This window comes from Astyanax mexicanus, chromosome 8 (assembly GCF_023375975.1).
Source record: "Astyanax mexicanus isolate ESR-SI-001 chromosome 8, AstMex3_surface, whole genome shotgun sequence".
Lineage (NCBI taxonomy): Eukaryota > Metazoa > Chordata > Actinopteri > Characiformes > Acestrorhamphidae > Astyanax > Astyanax mexicanus.
In genome coordinates this window covers 15,312,501-15,325,542 of record NC_064415.1, presented here as the reverse complement: position 1 = coordinate 15,325,542, position 13,042 = coordinate 15,312,501, and the positions used below count along the sequence as shown (strand labels likewise).

Genomic DNA, 13,042 nt, shown 5'->3' with positions numbered 1-13,042 from the left:
CTCTCCTCCCTCCCTTTCTCCTCTTTCCCCTCCCTCTCTCTCCCTCGCGCGCGCGCTCGCTCGCTCTCAAACGAGTCAGTGTGTCAGTGTGAGCAGAGTACAGCGCGAGCGGCTGGACGGGTCTCAGCAGAAGGGTTTCTCTCTTTCTCTCTTTTTTTTGGTTGTGTTCTTCAGAAAAGGAGAGGAACAAGCAGCAGAAGCAGCCAAGCTGGAGGATGTACTAGTTGCGCTTGCTTACTGCTTGAATTAATGACATTAATGGGATTATTATTATTATTTTTTAAATGATCTGATCCATATCTTTTCATTTCAAGCATCCATCTCCAGGACAACAAGCGCAGGAGTGGGATTTGTCTTTTTCTCTTTTTTTTGGATGCATTCATGCATCGTTTGATAGTAGCTGTATTTCCTTCTGTTTACACCTCAAGAACAAGATCAATCAGCAAGCACGCGGAAGATCCACCGACGTTCTAGAACGCTGGATTGAACTATCCTCGCACTTCTTCACGCACTTTTGTTTGTCTCATTGATCTGGATTGTGGCACGCTCAGTTTTGTTCCAAAGCTCCAAAGAGAGGAGAAAAAAGGAGGAAAAGAAAAAGAAAGGAGAGAAAGAAAAAAGCTCCCGTGAATTAAGGAGCACTGCGGAGTTACAAGTTGAGTCACGGAGGAGATTGAGCATCAAGAGAGAGTGTAGAGAAAAAGACCAACAAAAAACAAATATAAGAAGGGGAGAAAAGAAAAAAGAGCAGCAGTGTGGAACTGTGAGGATGGGACTTGGCCAGCTCGAGAAACACGCTCCGTCTTAAACAGTCGCCCATCTGTCCTCAGGGTCTCTCAGCTCGAGCCTTGCTGCTTTCTCACATTCTCTCATCTCTGGGGAGAAAAACTTAACTAGGGAGGGAAAAAAAGGAGGAAAACCTTAATCAGAGAAGGATTGGAGTGAAGATAAACAGTGGAGATGAGAAGATCATCATCAAAACAATAAGATCTGAATTGAATTGAGACTTTATTATACTCTTTTAACACAAAAAAACAAAAAAGCACATCCAAGCAGGATTTCTTTCTATTGTTGGGAGTTTTTTTCTCTTGAGCTATAAACCCTTAAACATTGCATAAACACTAGCTTTATACTAGTGTTTTGTGTTCAGGCTGTTTCTGGAGGTTGTTGCTTCTTCTCACAAGTGAAGAAAGTGAAAGCCTTGTGCGGCCAGCGCAGCGCAGTGCTGTGTATGTTCAGTGTGTGTTGGTTAAACTGTGGTGTGATCTCCTTCCTCCATGCGGGCTCCCCACGCTCGCCGTCCATCTAACGTTACTACTACTACACACTGACTTGCGGCGCCTCAGCGATACCAGCCTGGCTATGATGGGTTCAAGCATGGACATGGCGAGATGGAGCTGGGGGGTTCTCCTCATGTTCCTGCTGGATTTAGTTGGAGTGGCAGCGACCAACATGGAGCCCATCTACTGGAATTCTCTCAACAAAAGGTAAGCTATCTTTTTTTTCTGAAACGTTCTGGGAACGTGGGATCATTTTTTAACGGACGTTTAGTTTCTCAAGAAAGTTTTCTTTTCATATACTTTATGGCAATAGAACATTGTGCATTGTAGTTCTAAGAACGTCCACTAACGTTTTGGTATCCGTAACATAATTATTAAAACTTTCACACCTTTAACTGATGTAAATGTTTAGTCAACATTGCAGTAAAATTCTCGTAACATTCTCTTTACATTATAAACATTTAGGGAACCCCTTTAGGAACGTTTTATTATATTTAGGAAGATCTGAAGACAACCCCAGTTCCTGGGATTTTAGGAACGTCCGCCTAACATTTTCCTATCCGTAATATGGTTATTAAAAAACCTGTAGGGGAATATTTTAGTAAGCTTCAACGGATAGAAATGTTTACTGAACCTTAATGCAGTAATATTGCCTTAACCTTTACATTAGAAACTGATGTGGTGAACATTTGGAGTAACATCCCGGGAACGTTTTCTTAGAGTTATTGGGGACTATAACTCTAAGGACTATAAACGTCCCGAGAAGGTTTTTCTCCGAACCTCTCCGCTTTTCTCTCACACGGGATCTCACATGACCTGGAGAAAACCTTTTAGAGAACGTAAACGCGATGTTGGATTAAGGATTCAAAGAGAAATCTAACGTCAACGTATCCCAATCAAAATGGAACGGATGCACAGTTCCTAGAACGTTCCGTGAACATCCATTACTTTTTTTTAACGAGAATAAAACGTTGACATAACATTAATTAATAATATGTTTCTCCAACAATAAACGCAGCAGTACGTGGACGTTCTATGTTAGTTCGTTAAGGGCTGCTACTGTCTAAACGGCTTTGATTGTCCTCTTACCTCGTGTTAGGTTGCTACTAATGATCTGGCTCGTGAGAAACGTTCACTGACAACGTTTCAGACGTTTCAGTGAGGGTGTAAATTGCGGCTACAGCAGAGGCTCGAGCACGGAGACGAGTGCTCGCTTTATTGGGTAATGAAGGTACCTGCAGAAGTTCTATGGGCGTCTGTGAAGCCTAATAAATGCCACAGTGCATTTCCTCTGAGAGTGATTCTGCACGAGGTTCCTTTCTTTTCTCATTACAGAATGCTGCCTAAACACTTGCTTCCCTAACACACAAACACATACACACACACACACTCACATGCTGCTCAGCTTACAGGAAACGATACTGCACCTTCGTACACACCACACACACACTCACACACATGCTTCCATCTATAGTCTTAGGGAAGAGCTACTTTTCAAGCTTTATAATCGTTACATGTATACTAATCATCTAAAATCAATACAGTGTTTTTGAACATCATTAATACAGTACTGCAACACAGAATAAGGTGATGTTGTCATATGTTAGCACCTCCTTACACATTCTTAGCTGCTTAAAAGCATGTTTTTGTTTTTAGGAAGGTGGGGGTTCTGGTTCTGGTGCTGGTGATGGTGTGGGTGTCCTACTTGTTGTCAAATGTGCCCAAAGTCCTTCACATCTTCACAGCGCATTTCTCATGTTAATATTTCTCCCCTCTATGACTCTGACCACCAAGGAATGAGCTATATTAGTGTCTTAGTGCAGCGAGAAAGCAGCAGGGGGCTTCTCCCCCCACCAACCCTCATTCCTGAATCCCCTGTTTAACTGGTGTCCTCCCAGTGCTATGTAGGTTATGAGGGGCTATTAGAGATGCCACGAGCCCCTCGAACACCAAAGAGCCTTTTAATGCCTCCATGTGGCAGATGCTGAGGGGCAGCGCCATGGCCGTGGGCAGATGCTACTAATGAGAGAAGTGGGGGGTGGTGCTGGTGGTGGTAGGGGTAGAGTTGGTTGTGTTAAGCACTAAAGGGTTTCTGTTTTTTTTGCTGGGTTGGCTGGGGGTGGGGGGTCTGAATCCTTGTGTGAGCCTGTTTGGTGATGTGTTTTGAGCTTTCTTTTTGGAGGTGAAATGACCTCGGCTGAAAGCGTGCGGTCATTAGACGAGATTAGGGAAAGCGCTGAGTTTCACACTCTCTTTCACACTCCCAGTGTTTCGAGTTGGTTTGGTTTCACACCATGGGATTGAAACATGAGTGTAGCTAAAGCTGTTTTTCTCACTTTTCTCCCACTAGGAATGGAGCAGTATGGATTAAAATGTATATCGGGATGTTTTTACTGTTGTTGTTATTATTATCTGGATGGTATTGTGTTTATTGTGTCAAAATCAGGTATCAATAATACAAATGTTTCATTATTTATTAACAGTTTTAGGTCTAGTTGGATTTATCACAATGTAGTATTACCTGAAAGAGATTATTGCAGTATCCACAATATGATAAAATCTTTATCATGGCTCAAGGAAATAACCATGTTCACTTTTATGCTGGTTCTTCTTCTTCTTCTTCTTCTTCTTCATAATAATAATAATAATAATAATAATAATAATAATAATAATAATAATAATAATAATAATTTATCATAATTGTCTCAATTAATTTTACTAATATTTTACTAATGCTTTGTATAAGAGATTTAATTGGCTTTATTACAACATCCATAGTCTGTTGTGGATGTTGTAAACCCCCCATTCCTGCGTCAGTGACATGTCATTTATTTTTATATACTGGTGCAAAACGAATCATCACTCCTTTTCTTATTATTATCATACGTATTGTCTGTATATATTGCTATGGTTTATATAATAGCCCTAATTAGGTTGATTGCAGTATCCATAATATGATATAATGACTATCCTGGGACAAAGAGGTTTTTATTCACTTTCATACCCACCCTCCTTCCACCCACCCCTACCTAAACCTCGCAGCATATGTGCGCACACACACACACACACACACACACACTGCATAGCCTGGAGGCACACAGCCCAGCACGCAAAACGAACAGGCACTTGTTGTTGCGTCTTAACCAGCGGCAGTGCTGAAGTTTGTGTTCACCCGTGTAGAGGACATCTGCACTGTCCTGCGCCGTGGTTGCTCTGGGCTAAAGCAATCTGCAGCACTCCGAGGAAAAAACAACCATATGCAGCTTATTGTGGGCTGTGGTGCCTATTTAATATGACCTTGCATTAAACTCGCTCTTTGATTAAACATCACGTTGGATTTACTGTGACCTTCACCCCACTTCACCTTCCACTGCTTTGATGTTCACAGTCTCAGCTGCAGCATCTCGCTCTCTCTCTTTCGCTCTTTCTCTCCTTCTCTCCATCGCTCTCCCTCTGCCCTTCTCTCTCTCCTTCTCTCTCTCTTGCTTTCTTCTCTCTCTCTCTTCCTCACTAACTCACTAACTCCTTCATTTCCTCCCCCTCCCCACCCCTCCATCTCTCTCCTTTCATTCCTTCTCTCTCATGATGGCGCCTCCACTCTGCGCACCGAATGGAAACCACATGTAGCATGTAGCAGCTAATGATGGCGCTCAGCTAGCAAGCAGTACTAGACAGAGTGAGAGAGTGTGAGCAAGAGAGAGCGATAGAGAGAGAGAGAGAAGAAAGAGAAAGAGGAGAGAAGAGAAGACAGGGGAGGAAAGCAGCGGGGTGCATCCTTAAATGTACAGAAATCGATATCCTAAGCCATGAATGTCAGCATGAGTTAGGCTTAAGAAAATGCAAGTGCAGCACCAAGATCACCTTGAAGACGACCAAAAAAAAATCCATACAGACCTGATGCAGTGTTAGCAGCTACTCTCTAGACACTGTAATTTAATGAAACGCCGGGATTGATATTCCACTAGGTCACTATGGCCACGGTTCTGGAGAAGACATTTGCGTAGGACTCTGAACAGGCAGTTCTGTAGGCCTTTGTTTTTGCTCTAATATGATTTTAGTGACTCAAGCATGAAAGTGTGTATCTGCACTTTGCTATCTTGGCCTGCTGACTTGTATTGTGTATGCTGTAGGTAGGTAAGAATAGCAGCAGTATATGCATTGAGCAATAATTGTTAACATGAGGGACGGCTTTGGAAAAAGTTGTGAGGTGTTATCTTGTGAGTAAGGTTGAACACTGGCCATTGTACTCATAGCAGAGCAAGGTGAATAATCAGAGTGAGTGAGGTCTGATATTGGGTGCCACATGGATGGGACATTCTATGTTTGAAGCATTTAACATTCCTCTAACTATATTTTTGTGTGTATACTTCCACCCTCAGTGCAAACAGACAAATGATAGGATTTTAGAAGAGTTTTTTCCCCTCAATCTTTAAAGGTAGTTTTTGTTTGTTATTAACAAATGTCCACCCTTTCCGTTGTTCTTTATGTTTTGTAAAAAGAAATGCTTCAAAATGGTTTGAAAATTTATTTTTATTTTTTTTTTATTGAAAGAGCAGAAATTTTCACCTGTTGACTTGTAATTTGAAGATACATATTAGTGTTGTCAAAAACATACATACATGCTTTTTAAAAGTATTATCAAAAGTAAGTAAGCAAAGGAACATTTGTGTTGCTCTCATATACAGTATGCTATTTAAATGGATTTAAGCCACACCTAGATTTGAAATCATTGTGTATTTGTTCAGTTCAAGTTGGTGGTCAAATTGACTGTGGTCGCAACTGGTTTCAGAGCTGCTGTTACAGTGAGAAACCAATCAGAAGATTCGATCGCTGTCCTCTCCTCCTCGATAAGCTGCTTTTCTGCACTCAGAGTTAAATGAATAAATGAAGTAATTGTGTGTGTGTGTGTCTAATTAAAGAGTTAGATAAGCAGTTGTGTATTACTGTAAGCGTTTGTGTACTGTGATAAACGCTGTTGGGGAGAATGTGTGTCCTCATCCTCTTAATGCTGGCGGTGACTTGTATTACAACTATTTCCTCTCAAACACACATTAAAATTTAATCCCCTCCAGATTTTCAATAATTAATTAATAGCTAGCTAATTAGCGCTGGATAAAAGGCTGGTTAACTAGCATAAGTGTATCAAGACGAGGCGGAATAGGGAGGATAAGACACAGAGAGAGAGAGAGAGAGAGAGAGGAACAAATGTTGGGAGTTCACTGTGGGAGGGCGAAAGGGAGCGAGTGTAATGAAGGAACAGAGTTAAAGGGACAGATCTGAAATTCAGGCCAGTCATTTTCTATCAGTTCCTGTCAGACAGAAACTCTCAGTCTAATGCTTGTATGAGTCTGTGAAGGCATCTGTAAAGCTGTGAAAAGAGTGTCCTTGAAAGGCATGAATATGTTTGTAAAGCTTCTTTAAACGTTTAAATACTAGATTTTTTATTCTGTTATTAATCCCAATGCAGAGATTACTTTGTACCGTTTCATTTATAGTTTAATTCGTTCACAGCTGAATTATTGGAGTCCCATAGGACCAATAAAACTGTGTGTTTTTAGGACCAATAAAAGTCTGTGATTTTGATTATGAGAACAAAGCTCATGTCAGGGTTTAGATCAATTTTTAGGGAGTTTTTTTGCAGTAAATAAATTAGATCTATCATGGCTAGATAGATCCTGACTGAGGCTGGGTTGTTTCTAAGCACTTTGGTCAAGGCAAATTAGTTTTTATTATGGAAAAGCCAAAGAGCTCAGCGGTGTGTAGCATCATCTAAATCTGCAGTGGTGAAAAAAGGTGTGTGTGTGTGTGTGTGTGTGTGTGTGTGGTATGTGGATAAATGAGTGTGTGGGTAGATGTGCTTGTGGTCATGTGTGCATGTGTATGTAAAATAGTGAAGCCTCAGCTTTTCTATTGTTTGCTGTCTGTCTGTGGCCCCCGCAGTAGTAGTAGTAGTAGTAATAATAATGATGTGTGTGTGTGTGTGTGTGTGTGTGTGTGTGTGTGTGTGTGTGTGTGTGTGTGTGTGTGTTTAGGATATGCTGGAGGCTTTACGAGGCCTAAGCAACAGGAGCTGTGAAAATGGCTCTCAGCTGATGTGGCAGAATAACTGCATTGTGCCTGCAGCCCAGTCACTCACTCACACACACACACACACACACACACACACACACACACACACACACACACACGCACAGCTGAAGTAACTGGGTAGAAAACAGTACCATGCAGAGACTAGAAGTGCATTCATAGGCTCTTTTATATGCTTGTAAAGTGTGTGTAACAGGAAAAAATACAGCACAAACACACACACACACATTAGTGATGGAATGAACTGGAACTTTGCTGTTATGATCTGTGAAAGGACGCTGTAGCTGTGTACACCATTTACTACCAGCATGATTACTATTTAAAGAACACTAATCTTATGATAGCCCAAATTATTAAAAGCACCTTATGCTGCATTTGATTTTGGTTCTTTTGAGGGTTTATAAACTGTGTATATTCACTAAAATGAACTATAATGTACCATAATAATAATATAATTCTGTACAAGCTGCTCAGTTGGCCAGTGTTGTTTCCATGTTGAAGTTTTGACATTCTAAAATCATGTCACAAGAACAATTTTCTAACTGTAATCTAGTTAAACACTATATAGTTACTTAAAATAGTTTTATTTCAATGGTTAGATGTTGTGAATGTCTGGTTCGATTCATTTTTGTTTGATTGCCCAACCCTTATTCCTTTTACTCTTTCTTTTATGTTACTGTTAATTTATTTAAAAAAGCTATTTAAGACAGTATCTAGGGGGAGTTTTAACTTTAACTTCAATATACAGCTTTGGAAAAAATAAGAGGCCACTTAAAATGATGAATTTTACCTAATTGAAAACCTCTGGAGTAAAATCAAGACCAAACCAAGCTGAACAAGCTGAACTGCTTGAATTATTGCACGAGGGGTGGAATACATTTATCCAAAAGCAGTGTTTAAGACTGGTGGAGAAGAACATGCCAAGATATATGAATTAAAAAATGATTAAAAATCAGGGTTTTTCCACCATACTTTTGATTTATTTACTCTTAAAACTTTATAAATATGAATTTGTTTTCCTTGCTTATTTTTAAGGTCTGACAGCTCTGCTTCTTTTTTGTAGTTTCAGCCATTTCCCATTTTCTGCAAATAAATTTTTATTTGGAATTTGGGAGAAATGTTGTCCGTAGTTTATAGAATAAAACAACCATGTTTATTTTACTCAAACATAAACCTATAAATCAAAGAATCAGAGAAACTGATATCCAGAGCTGTATATAGGCTAAATAGGCAGCTATACACAGCTTTGACATTCTAAACAGGTGTGAACTTCATATAATTTCATAGGACCTCAAATTGAACCCTGTGGGACTCCCCAACCATAAAGCTAAATTGTTACTTAAAATCTATCCCAAAAAATCATATTTGCTTTGTGATACATAAATCCATAATATACAAGCAGATTGATTTGAGATTGAGTTTTCTGAAGCAGTCAAAGCAGAAGGAGCAGACACACTGACGCAGATTCAAAGCCGTTCTGACGCGAGTGTTGTGCTGGGTAAAGCTGTAGATGTAAGAACACCCCCTGAGGCACGGCCTCTTGTACCTTCACCGTGTGGCACTCTGCAGTGCGTGTGTGTGGTCCCTCCAAATATCTCTCATCGGCTCGCTGTTTGTCGTTCGAGGCTGAGCGTGTGTGCAGCAGCCATCAGCCGTCAGCCCCCAGAGAGCCGGCTTCTCCGACCTGAGCGTCGGACAGCAGATGGACGGGAGTCGTATAAAACACAGCAGATCAGGAGAAGCTGAACTCTGCAGACGGCCTTTTCCCTCTGTTGCTCTGTGGCTGTACAGTACAGCAATAACACTGACCATAAACACCATCTCAACCACCTGCTGCTGCACACGCTAATGCAGTATAGCTTTCTCTCTCTTTCTTTCTCTCTCTCTCTCTCTCTTTTTCTCTCTGCATTTCTCAGTCTATGTATTTCTCTTTCTCTATTTCTTCTTGCTCATTATTTTTGCATTAATATTTTTTTCCTTTCTCTTATTTTGTTTCCAGTTTATTTTTTCTAGTTTTCTCTCTCTCTTTCTTTCTCTGTCGCTCTCTCTCTCTCTCTCTCTACCCTGTCTTTCACCCGTTTATATTTAGCTCTTACTCCTCTGATTCTTACCCTTTACTCTTTCGTTTATCTCTCTTTATCTCTCTTTCTGTATATATTTTTTCATGCATCTTTTTCTACTTATTCATCTCTATTTTTCGCTCCCTGTCTCTCTCTCCCTTTCTCGCTCTCTGCCTCTCTCTCTCTCTGCCTCTCTCTCTCTCTCTCTAATCTCATCCACAGGTGTGTAAGGTCACATGTTTGTTTGGCATGACCCAGCAGTGCCTTGTACATCTCTCTCCTTCTCTCCCTCTCTCTCTCTCTCTCTTTCACTCTTTTTTTCTCTGTGTACTTGCACCTCCCTTCATTAGGTTAGTTCACACAGACCCCTCCACTAATCAGGATCATCCTCTGTTGCCGCCACTGGGTCCAGTTCAGGTCACACACACACACACACACACACACACACACACACACACGCACTACATAACTGGTCTTGTGGAAAGGAGGGCAAAGAGGGGGAGGAGTGGAATGAGGGAGAGGAAGGGTGAATGGTGCAGGCAAACATCTAATCTGGAAGCCTCTGTCCTCTTTAAAAACAGTTGCTTATAAGTTCTTTAATCAGGGCTTTATGGTTCTGTGTAGAACCATGACCACTCTTTGAAGACTTGAATGGTTCTTTGCCTGGTTAAATGGTTTACATTTGCAAGACAAATAATATAATTTACAGTAACTTATAAAATTTGATATATAATGCATTACCAAAAGAGTTGGAACCCTTTGGAACCCTTTATAAATATTGATATAAAACTAAACTTTTGCTTAGAATGAGCTCTCCCGACTCTTTTACTTTTTTTTCTTCTTCTCATTTTCTCTTCATCTTTTCCCCTTTCTTCTTGTCATCCGCATTTCTTCCTCCTCACCCCTCCCACCCCCTGCTGATCAGTTCCACCAGCACTTCACAAACTCTGCACTTTCTCGGCCCACAAGATAGCTGGTGTCAGTCGATTAGCCGGAGGCTAACGTCTCCCCTCATGCACACAGGCCATATTACTATGGATTAATATGGTCCACCCAGACCTTCCTTTATTGACCCGTCACTCGCACCGCCCCGTGCTTCCCCTCCATCTGTCTCTCACCTATTGTCAGCTGTGGTCAGTTTGTGGCTATTGACTGTAGTGGGAATTGCTGGCCTGTAGATAAAGAGACATAAATGGGTTTCATGGACTCTCATGCTAAAGAAATGGGTGTGGTAGCACCAGCCCCCCCCTGCCTCCCCACCCCCAAGGTCGTAAAAACTCATTCAGACTCCAGGCCTTTATTCACTGCTCTCTTATCAGTTTGGATGGCTACCTCTGAAGGCTCATTATCAGGGCTCTCGTGGTTATGGCTGGTTCCAGACGTGTAGGTTGAGGTGGATGGCAGCGGGAGAGACTGGTGTTAATTGCATCTGCCCCACTGTAGCACTGTATCTCTGATCTATTGGGCTCCATTTGGAGGACCCGACCTGCTGATAAAAGTCATTAGCAGGGCTGCGTACAGGCAGACAATAGTGAGACAGTGGTGCTGTGTCCTCTGCTGAGATCAGTGCAGATATCTTCATCATAAATATCCGTATCAGCGCCAGCCTAGGTGACTTGCTGATTTAAAACTGTGCTTGCTGCCATAGTAGAATTTGGATTTTGATACTGATAGCAAGTATAGAATAGAATCCCTGTACTTGACATTAGATCTTTTTTTTTTTTTTTTTTGAGTATTAAAGCATTGTTGTATAGAGTGGAACATAGCCTAGTTTAGAACAACTAAGATGTCTCCTTCTAACTTGAAACTCAGCTGGGCTTAAGACCACAAATTCAGTTCCTTCTAAATTGAATCTCCAGTTTAGAACTACTAAGCCATTGCCTTCTAAAATGGAGTGTGTGTGGTTTAGAACTACTTGGCTATTGTTTTCCAACTTGGAACACAGCCTGGTTTAGATCTTTTAAGCCATTCCCTTCAAATTTGGAACATGGGTCAGGTTTAGACCTACTAAGACTTTGTCCTGAAGTTTGGAACACATCATGGGTTAGAATTACTAAGCCGTTACCCTATAACTTGGAACACAGCCTGGTTTAAAAGTACTAAGCCATTGTCTTTCAAAGTTGGAACGCAGCCTGGTTAAGAACTACCAAGCCAATGTTGTGTCAGTTGGAACTCGTTTGAGCTTGGAGCCACTAAGCCACTGCCTTTAGACTTGGAACACAGCCTGGCTACATGCTAATAAGCTACATGTTAATGAGGCTGTGTTTCGGTGTGTGATTGAGTAAAACCCGTATCGTGAACAGGAGTAATGTTTGGGTTTGGATTTATATCAGCAGACCTCCCCCACTCTCAACCCCAGACGTTTGAAATGACCCAGGTGTGGTGATTTGTGTTTGCTGAGGCAGGTACAGCTGGGGTTCCTCAGCCCTCCAGCTGGGTGGGGTCACACATCTAAAGCTGTGCTGAGCGCAGCCGATTTGTGGTGTGTAGGCGGTATGGCAGCACTCCGTCTCCTCAGGCTGGTGGAACAGGGAGCCAGACATCATTTGCATCTGCCTGTTACACTTATATGGAAAAGACCATAAAACATACAAATCTTAGACAAAAGGAAAACGGTTATCAACCGAATCGGAGTATCAGGGGTGTCTATTCAAAACTCCCTCACTTCTTCTTCCTGTCCCAAACTCTGTGGCGTCTGTCTGTGCTGTTACAGTGATAAGTGTCGCCTGCTTTTGACTGCAGCTCAGTATGAAGGATTGTTAATGGTAAGACTAAAAATACTCTGACGGGGAGTTGTGTGTGGGTGTGTGTGTGTGTGTTGCCAGCACATACAGCCTAATCTCGTCTTTGTAACAAGCCCTCCTGACTGAGGAATCAAGTGGGAGCAGCGATGTGTCTGTGTGAGTGTGTATGCATGTCTGTAAGAGCTAGTTTGTAATTGTCAGTTAGGGGGGCTGGAATCTGACATGACCCACTTACAGAGCATGAAGGATGGTCAATGGATCACGACCCTGAAAACTTCCTGCCACACACACACACACACACACACACACACACACACACACACACACACACTTCCCTTTTAAAGAGAGTTGGAAACAGTTGGAAATGCTCACAATAATGCTGACAAGTCTAGGACTGTGTTCCAGTCTAAAGACAGAGCACACACTCCCTCATTCTTTTGAGTGCGTACGGGAGCTCAGTTTTATTTTTTGACAGCCCTGTTTCCTGACAATGTTATCAATTGCTCTTTTTTAAACTGGCTAAAGTGTAATTGAAGGCACATTAAGTGCTATTAAAAAAGCATTACTGGGAAGCAGTCTGTGCCGCTTAAGTAGCTCTAAGAACTCTGCTCTTCACAGCATCTGTCAAGTGTTTTTGCATGAAGTGTACTGCTAAGCCATTGTTTCTCTGGATTGGAACTCAGCCTGGTTTTGGATTGGTACTGGATAGGATTGGCATTGTTTAAAGTGACTAGTTCCTACTGTTTTGGATTTGAAACACTGTGCCTTTCAAAACTACTAGGCTATAATGCTTTGTCTTGAAGCATATTCTGGTTTAAAATGACGAGTTCCTGCTGTTTTTGCCTGGTTTAAAACTAAGATACCATACTGC

The 13,042-nt window shown here is 41.5% G+C and overlaps 1 protein-coding gene across 1 annotated transcript in view; it reads left to right on the top strand.

Annotated features, from left to right (window-relative positions):
• The first annotated feature begins 51 nt into the window (after positions 1-51).
• efnb3b (ephrin-B3b) overlaps positions 52-13,042 on the top strand; it is a 121,887-nt gene continuing 108,896 nt past the window's right edge. Inside the window, exon 1 of the mRNA XM_015606052.3 lies at positions 52-1,487. Within this exon, the coding sequence (XP_015461538.1) occupies positions 1,363-1,487 (125 nt within the window). The 5' untranslated portion in view covers positions 52-1,362. The remainder of the gene's footprint in view (positions 1,488-13,042) is intronic.